This window comes from Capricornis sumatraensis, chromosome 1 (genome assembly GCF_032405125.1).
Source record: "Capricornis sumatraensis isolate serow.1 chromosome 1, serow.2, whole genome shotgun sequence".
NCBI classification, from domain to species: domain Eukaryota; kingdom Metazoa; phylum Chordata; class Mammalia; order Artiodactyla; family Bovidae; genus Capricornis; species Capricornis sumatraensis.
Genome location: NC_091069.1, coordinates 34,252,521 through 34,270,555, shown reverse-complemented (window position 1 = coordinate 34,270,555; position 18,035 = coordinate 34,252,521). Strand labels below are relative to the sequence as shown.

The 18,035-nt window shown below is 54.7% G+C and overlaps 1 protein-coding gene across 1 annotated transcript; it reads left to right on the top strand.

Annotated features, from left to right (window-relative positions):
* The first annotated feature begins 3,122 nt into the window (after window positions 1-3,122).
* SLC30A3 (solute carrier family 30 member 3) lies at window positions 3,123-10,917 on the top strand. The gene is made up of 8 exons (XM_068983487.1): window positions 3,123-3,217; window positions 7,129-7,310; window positions 7,901-8,047; window positions 8,144-8,297; window positions 8,948-9,146; window positions 9,374-9,479; window positions 9,724-9,858; window positions 10,769-10,917. The coding sequence occupies exons 1-8, from the start codon at window positions 3,123-3,125 to the stop codon at window positions 10,915-10,917; spliced, it is 1,167 nt and encodes a 388-aa protein (XP_068839588.1).
* Window positions 10,918-18,035: the final 7,118 nt, after the last annotated feature.

The following is an 18,035-nucleotide window of genomic DNA, read 5'->3' as shown; positions in this document are numbered from 1 at the left end:
GAGTGGGTAAATCAGTAACCCAAAACTGCAGAAGAGAAATCAAGTCAAAGCCAGGAGGCGAGAAAACACGTCCATCTTTTTCACCAGGAACCCCCAGGTGGGAGAGCAAAGTGCATGGCAGGAAATTAATGTTCAGTGAAGGTTGAATGAAGTGTTCCATACAGGGCACCAGCCCTAAGCTGTCCTAACTCCTGCACAATCTTCCCATCTCCTGTCCAGGTGCAGAATGTCTTCCTCAGACCTCGCATTCAAGAGGATACTTTGCAAAGATTTTCACAGGGCCACTTGATGGTTTCTTGAGAAACAGGTGCAAGCTGTCTGTTTCAATGCCAAGCTTTTCTTGCATAAATTTCCAAGCAAAAGAAACTGTTGGTATTCTCCCAACCCGTTGCACTCGGCTTCCCCAGGCAGCATGTTCTAAGGCCAGGGAGCTGAGGGGAAGGGCAGCCCAGTGATCCATCTGCTCCGACGCCCCTTTCCCTTCCAGCCTTCTCGCTCCCTGCCGGGTGGCGGGTGAGCACGTGCCAGCGTCTGCGCCCCCTCCCGGGCACCCGGGGCTGCTGTCCTTGAGCCATGCAGGGGCTGCCCAGGAAAGGAAATCCCAGAGGAAGCCATTGTTGTTATCACATTCCCCTGTTGTCGTCATTGGCTGAGGCGTGCCTAGCGGCCCCTGTCCAGCACAGACTCCCGCGGTGTCTGCCCGTTTTCCAGCTCGCCGGCGCCGAGCCCTGGGGGGAGAGGTGGCCCCCGCGTCTCCGCTCAAAGGCTCTCAGAGTTAGTTGGCTAAGTCCCAGACCCGGTGCGGAGCTTCAAAAACAAACAAACAAACAAACAAAAAAACCCGACGGCGCCAGGCGAGACTTGCCCGGGGACCTGAGCGAGGACATGAGCTGCACCCTGATTATGACACGACGAACAAGGTGACCTTGGCAGGTGGCTTCCCCTCGCGCCGATTCAGTTTGCTTCCCCATAACCCACAGAGGAAACTGAGGCCCCATGCTTCTCGGAGAGATTGAGGGAAGAAAGCCACGCCACCCTCGCTCCCTTGCAGCGCGTGGACTGTGGGCTGGGTCTCGCGCGGAGAGCTGGGGAGAGGCGAGCGCGTGGAGGAGAGGCTGGCTCGGGCCCCGCGCAGGGCGTGGGTGGAGGCGCGGCGCCCAGGGCGCGCGCAGACCCTTTAGTGCTTCCGTTCCTCACCGCTCCCCAGCGCGGTACCATCCCTCAGCGCTCGCCGCCCGCAAACCTTGGCACGAGCTGCGCTCTCCCCCGCCAGAACAGCCAGCCCGCCGCCCAGTTTGCCTAATCCGTTCAAGCCTCACCTCCTCCGCGAAGCTCTCTCGGGTTAACCCCATCACTTCCAACCACTCAGTCTGGCATGTACTCCAGTTTTTGTTGTTGTTGTTGTTTTAGGAAGCGCACACGCAGTCTCATTGTCCGGAAAAACACTGTTGGGATTAGATGTCTATCACCAGAACCCTAAATTCATTCTGACAAGTGTTCACAAGTCCGGTGTATTCCGAAGGGTGCGTCTGATGGGTTTCTTGCCTGGGCTAACTAACCACTCCCACCCTCCACCTTCCGCATCCATGCTCACTCTTCCCCCCGCCCCCCCCCTCCCCGCGACGAACCCTCCTCTTCACAGAATGTGACAGCTTGGAGTGCACAATCCATCACCATCCCCTTTTCATTCCACACTGGCGGCAGGTGTGAGGAGCAGGGAACATTGTGCATTTGAAGTTTTAACTCCCAGCTCAGCCACCGACTTCGCTGTAAGCCACTCCTTCCCCTGTGCTTTAGTTTAAATGAGGCAAAATGAGGTAATGCCTGGGAAGGTGCTATAGCTTTGAAAGTAAGGAATCCACCTGCTGGCAAGCTGAGCGCTGCCTCCATGAACTTGGGGCTTGTGACCACTGAGAGGTGGCGCGCTCTTCCCTCCGGCTACCCCAGCCTCTGAGCGACAGAACTGCGGCCAGTCTCTGTCCAGTCGCCAGCGGGGCGCCCTGACCTGGGAGGCAGAGAGGGTGGGGTTCCAGTCCCGGCCCTTTATACATTGGTCGCATGACTTTGGACACCTCTTCCTCTGGGACTCAGTATACTCATCTGAAAAAAATAGGGATAATAATTGATTGAAGGAGAGTTGGAAACTTTTTGTCACCCCATGTCTCTGTATAAAAATAATCATGAGCTGTACAGTGTTTGGCAGCAGACTTTGCTAGCGAATTCCGACCTCACATGCTTCACAGAGGGGTTTCTGGCCAGAGTCCCTGGAGTTCTCCCTGATTTGTCATACTGCTCACCCCACGTCCTTTTTCTGGTTCTCTCCTCCACACCTGTTTCTGCCTCCGTGTGTGGGGAGCTGGGGCTACGAGGTGACGGCTGGTGGAGAGGGGTTGAGATGCCCTGGGGTGGCCCTGCACAAGTAGATGTTTCTTGGGCAAAGATTGGTTGGGAGGTCCCCAAACCTGAAAGTGAAAGTCGCTCAGTCGTATCTGACTCTTTGTGACCCCTTGGACTGTAGCCTACCTGACTGCTCTGTCCATGGGATTCTCCAGGCAAGAATACTGGAGTGGGTAGCTGTTTCCTCCTCCAGGGGATTTTCCCAACCAAGGGGTCGAACCCAGGTCTCCCGCATTACAGGCAGATTCTTTAGTATCTGAGCCATCAGGGAAGCCCCCCAAGCTTGAGGAGCTCCGCTTAGGGCTGGTGGGCGGAGCCATGGGCGGGACTAGTCAGCCTGGGGGCGGGGCTATGGAGATTAGCATTCTCTAGAACAGGTTAGGGGCTCAGAGAGCTCCCACCGCCCCACCTGGCTCTGGCGCCGGGAAATAGAGTCATGTCTATGGGGACAGGGCCCCGGAGGCGGGTTTTAGGCGTGGTGGGGAGAGGCTGGGGAGCCTGGAGGCGGGGCTTGGGGAGCTCGCCCCACGCGGGGCGGGGCTCCGGCAGCCGCGGGAGCCGCAGTTCGGACTCCCAGCGCCACAGCCGCCGCAGTTGCCTTCACTCTGGTGGCCCCGCGTCCCTGCGGGGAGTCTGGGGGTCGGCCCGCCGCTCGGACTTGGCGCGGGGCCCGCCACGCCTCTCCCTCCCTCGGTGGGGCCTAGACGGTCGGGGGCCGCGGAGAAATGGAGCCGGCTTCCACTACGGGGGGCTCGGAGACCACTCGCCTGGTGGGCCCCCGAGACCGCGGCGGCGCTGGTGGCGGCCTGCGTTTGAAGAGGTAGGACGGATCTGGGTCGGCCCTCGGCCGAGGAGGGGCGCTACCCTTTTGCTTTCCGTCTATTTCGTTGTCTCTCTCGGCCGGCTGGCCTTCCCAGAGCACCGCGACCCCCTTGGCTTCGTGGCGGCCGGGCTCTGCCTCTCTGGCCGCGCAGACGCCCCCAGCTCGCACAGCCAGCCCCAGCCCCTGCAGGTGGACACCCCGCTCTGGCTCCTCTCGGCCACCCTCCTCCCGGTCCCGAGAAACTGCTCCCAGGCCCGTCCCCCCAAGCCCCTCGACCTTCCCCGCGAGCGACTGCCCCTCCGTCGGGCCGGAGTCCGCTCCAGGAACCCCGATGTACCCATTGCTCCGGGGGCCCTGCCGTGGGAGCCCCTCGGAGTCCGTTCTGCAGGCCCCCGGCCCTACCCTCCGAGCGCCGGGGTTCGGGGAGCCGCCTCCAGCTGCGGACACCCGGGCCGAGGATGGGCCCGGGCTCCGCAGCGGGTCTTGTCGGCTCCTGGGGGGCGGGCGGCCGCGGGGAAGCGAGGGGGCGGTAAGGAAGGAGCAGGTGCGGTCTGGGCGGCGGGGGTATTCCCGGCTCCGCACAGACGGGGCCGGGGGCGGCGAGGTGTGAAATGAGGCGCGCCGAGCAGTCGGGACAGCGGGCCGGGGGCGGCCGGAGAACCGCCTCCGCGTCCCGCCGGCTCCGTCCGCCTTGTCCCTCCGAGCGGCCGCGCCGGGCCTTCCCTGGTCACCTCCGCCGGCCTTTTTGTCTGTTGGCCCACCTTCCGTTTATCTCGGGAATTTGACAGACTCTCTGGCTTTTTCTCTTTCCTCATCTCTCCTTTTCCCTCCCAACCCCTGTCCCTTTGTCTCTGCTGCGGTGCCTCTGTGTATTTCTCGCTCCTTCTCTGGGTGGAGGCAGTAAACCTGGATGGGTGGGCGAGTGGATGAACAGAAGGGAGGGAAGACCCCCCCCCCCCCGAATCCCTCCCCGCCAGGACCGCAGTTGTGGGGGCTCCAGCCTTGGCCCTAGCATGTCTTCACATCCCTTTTGACTCTGCTTCAAGACAGTCTCTCCTCTCTACCTGTCCCCTCTACCCAACTCAATATTATTTGTTGTTTGTCCGGGGTTTCAGAGGGCCAGGGAGAAAGAATTGTCTTTCCTTCTCTCTAAACAGCAGGTAGCCCCACTACACCCACACACCAACAATGAGGCTTCTTTAGTGCCCAGTTAATGCCAAACAAAAGGAAGCAGCCTGTTGATGGCTGACTACCTTGATGCCTGGCTGCACTGTGTCTTCCCCAGGCCAGGACCACTGCCCCGAAGCCGCTTACCCTCTGTTTGTTCTTCAGACCTGCATCTCTGACTCCCAGTTTCGCCTCATTCTCATATGACCATTAGTCACCAAATCCTGCAGTATTTTCTGAAAGAGGTTCTTCCCTACCTGCCTTCCCCTCCTCTAAAATTCTACGCAGGGACCCTCCAGCCTTGTCTGCTCTGGACCACTCCATCTCCTCTCCTCTCTTCCTCCTCTCCTCCTCCCAGACTAGTGCATCAGCAAGGTCATTCATCTCACGGCTCAGAAAAGATCAAATCAATCAGCGCATCTCCCCTTATGTTCCTTTGAGCCCATCACTTTCCTCCTCGGTCCTTCCCTTGGTTCCTCACGCTTACGCTCCAAGCTGCATATCTTGTCATTGTCATTCCACATGTCTGGAGCCCCTTTGTTTACCTCTGTGAGGTTCTCCTTATTCCCATTAGAGTTGGTCACTCCTTCCCCTGTGATCTGAAGTCCTTTGTTCATAACCCTTCCGGCCCCAGCTTCTCCTTGCATAGGAAGTCATTTGTGACACATGTCTCCCACCAGCCTGAGCTTCAGTACATGTACACTGCCTGGTATATCTTGTTGAAGAATAAGGACAGATTTCAAAGCCACCCTCATCTCCTGTCTCCTCTGGAAACACACCTGTATCATACCCATCTAGATTCTAAGTCTTAGAAGGGGATTCCAAGAAATTAATCTACCTGCCAGTTTTCCCTAGAAGCACTAAATGTGCCCTCTCCTCCCTCCCACCTAAATTCACCCATTGGCAGAGCTTTCCTCAACCAGAAGACCCCCAGGCACCCCTCCCCACTTTACTACTGGGATTGCCTTTCTATCATCTGGAGCCTTCATCTTCTCTCAAGGTTTTTCTTGTCACACCTCCATAGAATTCCCAGGACTGTATTTTTCTACTTAGGTCCTTTATGCTGTGGAAGGTTCTATCTCCCCCCACCACACCCACTCCCCCGACTTTAGGTTGGGTGGTATCAGGGATGAGAATTAGGCCAGAGTGGAGCTCAGAGTGGTCTGAGCTCAGCCTCTCGAATCCCCAGGTGATGCTAGAGGTGAGGGCCCCCCAGACCCATTCACTGGTCCAGGGAGGCTTATAGTCCTGTGCAGTTAAGGTGGCCTCTGCTGGGTGCTTATGGTCCCACTGGTCCCACTAACGCATGGCAGACTCCCAACCCAGCGCTCTTGCTGCTGCCACCCCAGGCACAGCAGTCTGCACCGTCTTCTCCCCATGACAACCCAGCTCTGGAATCTGGCCAGTAATTCTCCGTGCCAAGAGCTTCAGACTTTTTGGGTCCCCACATTCTACTCCTCTCTTAAAGGGCCACATTCAGCTGCATGTCTAGAGAGGGAAGTGGAAGGACCGGGAATGGAGGCACCTGGAGGTAGGTCCAGGAAGTAGGCCAGGTCTGAGCCCCACCCGGCACTTTCACACCACTTCCCCATCATACTGCCTTCGCTGGCACGTGCACCTCCTCTTTATCAAAAGCCTCTCTATCTGCCCAGGCCCTTCTCAGGGGCCTCCTTCAGGCCTTCCCTGGTGTCCTCATTAGAGTCAGTGTATCCCTCTATCTGAGCCCTGATAGCACTTTGTTTTCGCTGCTCTAAGGCAATAGTTTAGTTAGTTTAGTCACTCAGTCGTGTCTGACTCTTTGCGACCCCATGAATCGCAGCACGCCAGGCCTCTCTGTCCATCACCAGCTCCCGGAGTTCACTCAGATTCATGTCCATTGAGTCAGTGATGCCGTCCAGCCATCTCATCCTCTGTTGTCCCCTTCTCCTTCTGCCCCCAGTCCCTCCCAGCATCAAAGTCTTTTCCAGTGAGTCAACTCTTCGCATGACGTGGCCAAAGTACTGGAGTTTCCGCTTTAGCATCATTCCTTCCAAAGAAATCCCAGGGCTGATCTCCTTCAGAATGGACTGGTTGGATCTCCTTGCAGTCCAGGGGACTCTCAAGAGTCTTCTCCAACACCATAGTTCAAAAGCATCAATTCTTCAGCACTCTGCCTTCTTCACAGTCCAACTCTCACATCCATACATGACTACTGGAAAAACCATAGCCTTGACTAGATGGACCTTAGTCAAACAGCTACCTTCTAAAACATCTCACCATACTTAGGTAGACATTTGTCTTGTTCATCAAAGCCTCCCAGAGATTAGAAAGGATACCCAGTTCATTTGTATTCCTTGTGATGCCTATCATAATGATTTGATTTGATTGGAGTCGAATCTCATCTCGGCCACTAACCAGCTGTGTTGCCCCATAAGTCCCCTCCCTCTCTGAGCCTTATATGTCTAATTCCTTAGTAAGCGGTAGAGTAGCTCATCTCTCAGGTGCTTTCCTCTGTGCTGTGAGACTCTGCAGCTCTCTATATGAAAGGAAAAGGGAGGCTGCAATCTGAGTTGTCCGTTCAGCCCCCATTTCTCCTGTGGCCCTCTGTATACAAGGCTCCTGGTTTTGACCAGGACTCGGAAAAGGAGAGAGAGACGGGACATCTGGTGAAGCTAATCTAGGGGACCCAGGACCTGGGAGTGAGGAAGGAGCAGGCGAGCCCTTGAGCCAGGCCCCAGACTGAACTGTGTTGCCTGCCTCAGTCTCTTCACAGAGGCCCCCGAGCCCCTCCCTGAGGAGCCCAAACCCATGGAGATGTCCGTCCACCACTGCCACCGGGAGCCGCTGCCTCAGCCGGGTCTCACCCCGGAGAGGATGCAGGCGCAGAGGCAGCTGTGCACCGCCTGTGCTGTGTGCTGCGTCTTCATGGCCGGGGAGGTGGTTGGTAAGTTAGAGAGCAGCTCCTCCAGCTCCATCCTCAGGATGCCTAAGTTCCTGGGTAGACATGCAGACAAGATGGGGTTGGCTGGGATGGGGGAGCTGGGTGTCCAGGACTCAGGAAGTAGGAGAGGGTGAGGGACAGGCAGTACCAGGGGGACTCAGGACTGGCTTATCAGTACAAACTGGTCCTTTAAAAGCCCTATTTCTTATTAAAACATGTTATTGTTGGGACTTCCCTGGTGCTCCAGTGGCTAAGACTCCACGCTCCCAGTGCAGGGGGCCTGGGTTCAATCCCTGTCAGGGGACCAGAGCCCACATGTTGCAGCTAAAGATCCCGCATGCCACAACAAAGATGGAAGATCCTGCGTGCTGCCACTAAGACCTGGTGCAGCTGAATGTTGTAAAAGAATCTGTTACTGTAGAAAAACTAGAAAACGCGAATGAGTGAAAAGAAGATGTGTGATCCCATCACCAGAGAAAAACCACCATTCACATTTTGGTATATGTCCCTCCCGATCTCTTTTCCATGCCTCCACACGCACAGCATGATATTTGCTTAATGGAACCAGATGATACGTCACTTCACCCTTGCAGGTGGGTACTTGGCGCACAGCCTGGCCATTATGACTGACGCGGCCCACCTGTTGGCGGACGTGGGCAGCATGATGGGCAGCCTCTTCTCCCTCTGGCTCTCTACTCGTCCAGCCACCCGCACCATGACCTTTGGCTGGCACCGCTCAGGTAAGGTGCCTGCATGGCCTGAGAACCCTTCGACCTGGCCAGAAGGTACCTCTCAGGGACCTGGGCCACTCTCTGACAGCTTGTCTCCCCCCGCAGAAACTCTGGGGGCTCTGGCCTCTGTGGTCTCCCTCTGGATGGTCACTGGCATCCTCCTGTACCTGGCCTTCATCCGCCTGCTGCACAGCGACTACCACATCGAGGGGGGTGCCATGCTGCTGACCGCCAGCATTGCGGTCTGTGCCAATCTGCTGTACGTTCTAGTATGGAGCAGGCACCATGTTGGAGGCGGGGTGAGGGGTCCTCCTGCAGGCTGGGAGAGCAGGCTATCTGCCCAGCAGACCCACAGCACATGCACACAATTCTCGCCTTGCTGCCCTGGGGATGTCTGAGAAGGGGCTGGGGTGGAGACCTAAAATTCAGGGTCAACAGACCTTGGTTAAAGGCCTGCTGGGTGCTGGCCCCTCTGCTGGGGACCATCATCAGTGTTGTCCCATTTAAAGCATTCAGTTAATGAGAGATGGTCGAGTGGTTAGGATTCCAGCTCTCATGGATGAGAGCCTGGGATTTGATACCCGTTCGGGGTGTTGAGATTCTGCAAACTGCGCAGTGTGGCCAAAACAAATAACGAGAAGTGACAAGGGGCCTTGCCTGCCCAGGGCATGTAGCAATTTCGGTAGTAGGGCCAAGATCTGAATCTACATCTCTAGTACCAAGTATTCCTCCCCCCAGGCGGCTCTGTTTGTCTCTCTTGGACAGTATTGCTTTCTTCTGAGGACTGGGAAAATAGGGAGAAAACAGGTAGAGAAAGGGCTCCTGGGAGGTGAGAGGAGGGGACGTGGAAGTGGGTGAAGGAGGCTGGGAGCAGGCCACCTGGGCTGAGCTGCTCTGCTTCCCCTTCAGAATGGCTTTTGTGCTGCACCAGGCTGGGCCCCCCCACAGCCACGGGTCTAGGGGGCCAGAGTATGCACCGCTGGAGGAGGGGTCCGGGGAGCCCTTGCCCCTGGGGAACACCAGCGTCCGGGCGGCCTTTGTGCACGTGCTGGGAGACCTCCTGCAGAGCCTTGGGGTGCTGATTGCCTCCATCCTCATCTACTTCAAGGTACCATGTGTGCAAGCCTGCCCAGTCTTCCGCTCGCCTCTGTACATCCCAGCCCTGCCTTCCCTGGGTCCCCATCCCAACCCTACTCCACCTCCCTGCTCCATAGGATCCCTGGCCCAGGGTTATGGTCCCTTTCCCCTCTCAGGTCCTGTTTGTCCAGGGTGCCCCTAGATCTTCCCCTGAACGGTTCCCAATTCCCAGGCTCTTAGGGCTTTCTTTCTGTGCAGCCTCAGTACAAAGCAGCTGACCCCATCAGCACCTTCCTCTTCTCCATCTGTGCCCTTGGATCCACAGCTCCCACCCTGCGAGATGTTCTCCGTGTCCTCATGGAAGGTGAGTCTGATGCTGCTGCTTTCCTACATCCCCTGCACCGGGCCCTCCCTGACCCCACTCCAGGACTAGGCACCCCTCTTTCCTCTGAAGAGTGTGTGGGGAGAAGGCTTATTGCTGGAAGGAGGATTCAGGAATGAGGTGAACTGTGGGGATCAGGGTGAGTGGTACAGGATAGGGGAGGTGGGGTCCTGACCTCTGGGCAGGAGCAGCTTTGGCAGTAAGACGTGGTGGGTGCTACTTGCAGGGACCCCCCGAAGTGTGGGCTTTGAACCCGTGCGGGACACCTTGTTGTCAGTGCCGGGAGTCCGGGCAACCCATGAGCTGCACCTGTGGTCCCTGACGTTCACGCACTACGTTGCCTCTGCACACCTGGCCGTTGGTGAGTCCACGCTAGCCCCAGCCAGTTACTTCCCAGAAACATTTCTCCTTTCCCCTCCCACCCTCCAAACACAGGAAGCTGGTCTGAATTACTGGGACTGTTCCCATCTCTCTGGCTTTCTCGACCTCTAGCTCTGTTTTTCTATCTCTCTCCCTCTCTCTCATGCATGTTGGAGCCCTAGACAGGGTGTTCCGGGGGAGATTTCACCCTCTTTAAAGTAGTACAGGGCATCAGTAATCCTTTAAAAGATCACTGGTACCCACAGGTCCAAGTGATGGGGCACAGCAAGGTAAATTGTGGCTTCTCACTCCACATAACTTTTAAAAATGATGATTATGAAGACTGTATGGCAACTAGGAAAAATGTTTATGGTATAATGCTAAGAGAGAAAGCTGAATATAAAATTATAGCCACATTATGATTCAACTATTTAAAATATATAGGGTGACTCACAAGCTGACAAAGGATTTTTGAGTTTCTTCCAGATGCAAGAAGCAATCAGAGACTTGCAATTTGGATGCCAAAAATATTATACTCTGTAGGATATTTGATGGTAACTCTAGAGGGACAATGGGAACAGAATATTTGACATCTGGATCGTTGTGGAAAATTGGGTGGTGTGGCTGCTGAAATACACAGCTGTACACTGACATCCAAAGAGAAGAAGCGAATAGCAAAATAACAACAGTTTAACGTGTTAGGCTAGTCAGTTAGGGATGAGTCTCCCCAACCTTTTCTTTGAACAGTTGTACACGGTTTGTACAACAGAGAGAGAAAATAAAGCTCCCATTCAATCCTGGCTTTCATGCCATGCAAAACCCCTGGGTTCCCCTTCACCCATCCTTATCTGGACCCTGGCCTGGCTCCCCACTCCCCAGGGAGCTCGCTGCTTCTTATCACTCCCCCGCAGACTCCACGGCCGACCCCGAAGCCGTCCTAGCTGAAGCTACATCCCGGCTCCACTCCCGGTTTGGATTCTCCAGCTGCACCCTGCAGGTCGAGCAATACCAGCCCGAGATGGCCCAGTGCCTGCGCTGCCAGGAGCCCCCCCAAGCCTGAGCCCCGGCCCCAGCCTCACCCCACTGCCAGGCCCAGGCTCTGCCCTGGACTCTCCTGCCTCCCTGCTCACAGAGAAGGGACGGAACTGGGCCCGCATCCTTCCCCTCTCCCCCGCTTCCACCTGCCCCCTCCAGCCCCAGTGGGCAAGACCAAAGTGTGTGTGTCGGGGGGTGGGCCAGAGTCAGGCTGAGCAGGGAAATCAGTGCAGTGGTTGGGGGGTGGGTAGAAGTCCTGTGGTCCCCGCTCCCCATGGTCTGGGGAATTCCCAGTGTCCTTTCTGTGCAGTTCATTTGTCTGCGTGGCAGCCTGGCTGGCTGCGGGTATCTGCCTGTCTGTGTGCTGTCCGTGTGCCTATGCCTGGGGGAGGTCAGCAGGGGCCCCCTCCCCATGTGGCCCTCGCTCTGTCTATGCAGGAGCCCCAAAGCCCGCACTTTGTCCGTGTGTTCTAGCCCTGTGGTTCTGTGTCTGTGTGTGTTTCTTGGTGCTGTGGCCTGTGTGTCTCTGTGCCTTGCGTGGCTGTGCTGTGATCTTTATGAGTCTGCACCATCCGTGTGTCCGTGTGGGATTCTGTCTGTCCATCCTTCCGTTGGTGCTGTGCCCTCGGCTGTCCCAGAGAGAGGGAGACTCCGCCGAAGCTCCACCAATAAACTTGTGTCAACTGCACCTCTCAGCCTTGTGCCAGCTCCTCGGGAGGGGGACATAGAATCGGTCATCTGGGAACTGAGGGAATCCCTCGGCCAGAGTGACCTTGCACAGCCCCCCTGCCCCCTTCCCAGCCCCTCCACCTTCAAAGATCTGTTGCGGTGTCATGTAGGCCGAAACCCGCCAGTCTCTTTACTACCTTCCCTTTCTTGGCAGCATGGAATCTGGGTCTTTGACACAGGGGGACACCCACACATTCTGGGCTTGGTTGTAGGAGAAAGCCAGATGGCGAGGGGCCAGGAGATCCCAGAGAGTCATTCTGACAGGGGTGGCTGGTGGGCCGGAAGCTGTGGCCGTGTGGGGGAGTGATTGGACCACAGTGCTGACCTGGCTTTGTGCTCAAGCTGTGGGAGGTGGTGGGGAGCAGCCCCCAGTCCTGGCTGCCCTAACTCTGACTCCCAGCAACCAACTCAAGTCCAGGTTTAAGCTGGGGGTCCCAAGGACCTCATTCATCATTACCCTCCCTTTGTCCTAAGAATCGATTATTTTGACAGATTTGACCTTAAAAGCCAGTCTCATTAAGGGATTGTTCATTTTCTCTTAAAAAAAAAAATCAAACTTTGTACTTTGATTTTGGATCTAGTGCAAGAGTCTACTAGCCTTCCCATCCTAGGTTGATATAAATTCCAACCTGCAGCAGAAACCTGGAGCAATTTCATTAGCCCATGCATATTTCTCCAAGGCTTCTCCCCCACAATGGAAATATCTTTAAGTTATCTTGATTTTTCACAATCAGGAAAGCAATGCATGTTTGCTTTAAAAACCTATCAAAAGAGGGACTTCCCTGACGGTCCAGTGGTTAGGACTCTGCGTGTCCACTGCAGAGTGCACCGGTTCCATCCCTGGCTGGGGAACTAAGGCCCCACAATCCATGTGACCCAGTCCAAAATCAAAACCTATCACAGGAAAATGTATAAAGTGAATGCTTCCCCTAAAATCTTACTCCCAGAGAGAATGGAGTTTGGAGTCTGCTTGCATTTTCTCATCTTCTACAAGAACATAAAAGGATCACTTTACAGTGAGAACATGTAACCTGCTTCTGTGATGCAGCTGTCCATCTGGGTGCATCTTTCCAAGTCAGAGATTTCCACAGAGATTTCATCACTCATTTTAAGGTGCGGCCTTTGGACCCATTGAAGATAGGCCTCCTCACTCTGCTCTCCAGCTGGGGGCCTGGGACCAGGCTGGGTGAATTGTTCGCTGCTGGTCGGCTGGCCTGAGCCGAGCATGGGAGGACGAGCTGGCAGTCCATCACACTCGGCGCCAGGGCTGCCCCAGCTGCAGTCTATGCTTCGCTAGTTCCTGACACTTTCTCATTTTACGACTCATTGATTATCGGCCCCAAGTGACAGGGTGGGGGTGGGGGAGAGGGAGGAAATGAAGAGCGGAGAAAACGAGGACTAGACTTTTACACGAGGAACAGCCTTAAACGGCAGCCCTGCCCTATATGTACCAGGCTGTGTCCGCTTGCAGGGGAGGGGACAGACCTCACACAGCAAGCAATCCATCTCAGCCCCCAACCCATCCACTCCTGCAAAATGGAGGAAGAGAAAACGGAGGCTCAGAGAGGGAAAGGGACTTCTGCAAGGTCATCCAGCAAGTGACCGGGGCAGGTGCAGAGCTTGAGCTCTCACTCGCTCCCATCCAGGCCCTTGGAAGCTCTCACCTAGTTGAGTTTCTCAGCAAAACTCTTGCCCACTCCCTCCCAGCAACCTGCTGCCACTGGCTCGCCCATCCTGGCACTCTGTGCTCAGACCCCTTGGTTCTGCCCTGGCCTTCTGCTGATACTCTGGTCACTGGTAACCCTGCTGCATTCCAGCTTTCCTAATTACTAAAAGAGGGGTGATGTGACGTTGTGTGTGTGAGTGTGCCTGGTATTAAGAGGGCGTGGAGGAAAAGGTTACCTTTTGTGTGGAATCTGAGAATCAGGGGAGGGATTTCAGGGCAAAGGGTGACCTGGCACCCTGACAGCGGGGACAGGAGCCCCACATTTATTGAGCTTATACTTGGCGCCGGGCACTGCGAGGCAGAAAGTGTGATCTGTGCTTTATAGATGAAGAAACTGAGGCTAACCCTGCCCATGCAGCTAGTCACTGTCAGAGTTGAGTCAAATTCAGTGCTGGCTGCACCAAGTCCCCAGCCCTTTTCCACACCGCCCTGCCTTTCCACCCCTCTCCTCCAGGCGTTGCTCTGTCGGGGACAGGGAAGGACAGAAGAATCAGGAGTGTTTGCCCATTCGCAGGGCACTCCCGAGGGAGTCCAGGAAATCCTTATCTGCAGGAGCTGCCTGTCCTCCGTATTATCTCCCCAACCCACCTCTCCACTTGCTTACCCAGCAGGCCTGTTCCTCTCGGTGTCCTTCCTTGATGATAAAAATGACTGGTGGAGGAAGAGGTGAGGAGAAAGGGCCGGGGAGGGGTGGGGACCAAGGGGAGGCTGGAGGAAGAGCAAAGCAGAGGAGGGCCCATCCGTCAGCCCAGCCCTGGCAGCTCTTTACACGGCTGGTTAATAATACCAGGGGAGAAGAGGGGAGAGGGCCCCTCTTGAGGCCCAGAGGGACTAGGGACAGGGAGAACCAGAGAAATAGGAGGTGGACTGGAGGGTCAGAGCGCAATTGTAGGAGAGTTCGAGAGAGGCCAAGGAACTAGAAGGAAAACCCAGAGTGGGAGGCAGTAGGTTGAAGGGCCTTGTGCTTCGGAGACACGAGGGGGATGTGGGGGGTGGGGTGGGATCAGGGCAGCTGGGCTGGCCCTGCCCTCCTCACAGAGCCGCTCACCTGGGGGCAGCCAGACCAGCTGGCTGCAGGCGGGACCAAGCCTTCCTGTATGAGGGCTCAGGGAGCAGGGGGGCAGCCTGTCTGTGGCCAAGAGCAAGCTCAGAGTGATAAAGCGGTATCCTCCTCCCTCCAGGGACTCTGCTGCCCCTTCCAGCACTTCCCTAAGATATGGTCCCATCCTGGCTGCCTTGAGCCACGCTGTCTGAAACAAAACGGGGAGCAGCGTCCCCCTGTGGCCTGTGGTAGCAGCCCAGGCAGCTGGAAGATTCTGGAGGGACTGGCAGGATGTCAAGATATGCTGAGAAGACCCCTGCCCCTCTTCCTGGCAGATTCCCCCACCTCTGTGGGGAACTGCTTAGGGAGTTCCTTTTATGGTTTTTTAGGGGATTTTTTTTTTTTTTTTTTTTTTTGGCCGCACCATGCAGCTTGCTGGAGCTTAGTTCCCCAACCAAGAATGGAATCTGGTCCCAGTAGTGAAAACGCCAAGTCCTAACCACTAGGCCAAACAGGGAATTCCCTAGAGAATTTCTTTTATACTTGAAAGACTTTTCCTCCCCAACTGTGAGAGCTCCCTGGGCCTCCCTGTCCCAGCTCTGAACCCCCAGACCATCCCCATGAGCACCTGATCAACACCTTCCAAAGGGTGCTGGGCAGTTCCCAAGTGCCCGTGGAGCAGAGCCCGGGGCTACACATGCAGCCCTGATCTCAAAGGCTCCCTCAAAGTGGGTCCTGTTGGCAGGACAGATGAGAGAGAGTTGGGTGGGGAGCATGGGGAGGAGGAGGGGCCAAGGGTTGCCAGAGCCTGAGTCCCACGCCTGCAGCTGCACTCCCCACCCTCCCTCTGCCCCATCCCTCCTCCCTCTGCCCTCTGGCTTTAGCATCCGCAGCCCCTTGTGTGGGTGGTGCTCACTCAGAGGACAAATCTCTTGTCTGGGCTGAACTTCTGCACCTGGCACCAACCTAGAGGCCATGGTGGCCACCCTGGGCCACCCTCACACCTCATCCGTGGCTATTCCTGGCCTCTCCTCGTGAGCTAGAACTCCCAGTCCCTCTGTTACCAAGCTCCTACTTGCTCACTGCACGACAGGCCAGTAAAATTGAGAAATGAATTGTTGGGTCAGGAAATAGCAACTGTATTCAGAAAGTCAGAAGACTGAGAAGATGGTGGACTGGTGTCCCAAAGAACCATCACACTGGAGTTAGAATTGTGGCCATGTTTACTGTTTATGGCTGAGCCACATGGGGTGTGGGGTCTTAGGTCCTTGAAGGGATAGGACCCATGCCTATCCCTTGTGTTGACCACTAGACTGCCAGAGAAGTCCCTTAGGCTTCTGTCCTAAAAGGGGAGGACACGTGGTTGGTTGTTACAGACTTGTTGATGCTGGAATCTTTTGTTCTTGGCAGCTGTTTAGGTAGGTCTGGCCACAATGTTCCTATAAACCTCCAACAAGACAAATATTATTCTCTGTTCTGCAACTTTTTATCTCTGTGTGAATGGAAAAGTGTTAAACCTTTAAAGATCAGAACCTTGAGACTATCCTGTATATTTTAGGCTATAGGCAACCTTAATTTGTAGCAAAGGTAATGTGTGTGTTTTAGTCACTCAGTGGTGTCCGACTCTTTGTGAGTTCATGGACTGTAGCCCACCAGGCTTCTCCGTCCATGGAATTCTCCAGGCAAGAATATTGGAGTGGGTTGCCGTGCCCTTATCCAGGGGATCTTCTGGACCCAGGGACTGAATCCAGGTCTCCTGCATTGCAGACAGATTCTTTACAGTTTGAGCTACCCAGGAAGCCCCCGAAGCAAAGGTAATAGTAAAAAAAATAAAATTAAAACAAGCAAACAACAACCCAAATCCTTCTGGAAGATTTTATGGTTAATTCCTAAGTTAATTCTCCTCACAATTGGAGAAAAGCACAACAGCCTCTGCCATCCTAGCCTAGAGCTATGCTCCTGAGGAAGACTGCAGGCTTTGGGTGTGGATGGGTTTCTTTCTTAAAGAAAAACAAAAAAAATCTTCCCGGACTAGAACACGGAAGCTCTGTGTAGGTGATCTCCAGGTGCACCCCTTTTGTTTTCTTCTCTCCTCTGGTACCGTGCTCATGACACCTGGTCCCAGGGCTTACTGCCTGACTTTTTCTGATGCAAACAGTCAGAGCATCCATTTCCATTCTCTGATTCCCTTTGGCTCAACCAAGACAGGCTATAACTTTTAAAAGGACTGTCGCCAAAAAGCCTAGGGAGGAACAAAAGAGAATCAAACCCATGAAATAAAAGACAGCTAGAGCTTCCCAAAAGAAGCAGGTTTCAGACATTAACAACAGCAAACTTGCCTTTTTCCTGACCTTGGAGTCTGCCCAGAGATCACCTCCTGGCTCCCTTCCATCTCGCCCACCTGCTGAACCAGAGCAGGGTGAGATCTGGACCTGGTTGGACAGGATTTCTGAGAGAGTGGCAAGGGGCTGAAGTTGCCTGGTAGACTGATAACAGCCCCTGAGGGAAGGCACTGCTTTCCTCGTGTTCGTCTCCCCAGCACCAAGCTCATGGCCTGGCACCTCATAGACTCTCAGCAACAACTGCTGGGAAGGAATGAACCAATCGATGGAAGGAGGGGGAAGGAATGGGCATGGGGTCAATCCAAAGCCAGTAAAGTGCCCTCTTAGTCCCCAGGCAGGCCCCCATCCCTGGCTCAGCAAGCCTGTGCCTTACAGGCTGACTCTGCAGGGCAAATTTGCAGCACAATTTTTTTGTTGTTCCATAGCTAAGTCGTGTCTGACTGTTTGCGACCCCATGGATGGCAGCACACCAGGCTTCCGGGTCCTTCACCATCTCCAGGAGTTTGCTCAAACTCATGTCCATTGAGTCAGTGATGCCAACCAACCATCTCCTCCTCAATAGGGAAGAATTTGGGGAAATGATTTCGCAAGGAAAAAAGGGAATACATTAGGTTAGACCTGTTTTTCACAGAGGTTATGTATTTAAAGAGTTCATCCAAGAGTAAGTAAAAAAGAATGTTAATATTTGTAAAGTGCTAGAATAGTGTTTGGCACATAACTAGAGCTGTGTTAATTTCTTTTTTTTAAGGAAGATCAAATCACTTAAGAATCTCAGGAGGAAAGGAGACTAGGAAACTTCATTTTTTAAAAGCTTTATATGGTTAATGCTAATCACCTGGAGCACATGAGGTTGCTTCTTAATGGACACGAAACAGGCTCGTTTCTTACTGATAGCCTCTTTTTACTTCCCAGTGTCATAAGAGCTCCTTTCTGGTTGGAGGAGGAAAGAAGTGTATTCAGCTTCGAGTTGTGTTATGATTAGGAGAGCCAAAGGGAGGGGCGGAACACCTCCACCACTTAGCGCCGAGTGGAATGTGTGTGCCGCTTGGCAGCAAACACTGCTTCTACTGAGGGTGAGCTGCACTGAGTCCTGTGGGAATCTGTGTGTTACAGAGTCTCCAGTACTTGGGAAAATAATCTCTGATTTCTTCGAATAGCCTACGAAGGGTAACTGAAGTTCTCGAAAGGAGTAGAAGCATTCTAAAACGGATACTCTCCTTTTCCAACCATACGGGTCCTCCAGGTACCCCAGGGAGAACTCATCGGGGTAAGGACTTTGAAGAGCCTGGGAAGGGTTAACATTA

Excerpts from the sequence above, each read along its gene's own strand:
- SLC30A3 (XM_068983487.1), top strand. The coding sequence starts at position 3,123 with ATGGAGCCGGCTTCCACTACGGGGGGCTCGGAGACCACTCGCCTGGTG. Across the intron at positions 3,218-7,128 it reads GGCGGCCTGCGTTTGAAGAG|TCTCTTCACAGAGGCCCCCG; the intron begins GTAGGACGGATC and ends TGCCTGCCTCAG. Across the intron at positions 7,311-7,900 it reads CATGGCCGGGGAGGTGGTTG|GTGGGTACTTGGCGCACAGC; the intron begins GTAAGTTAGAGA and ends TCACCCTTGCAG.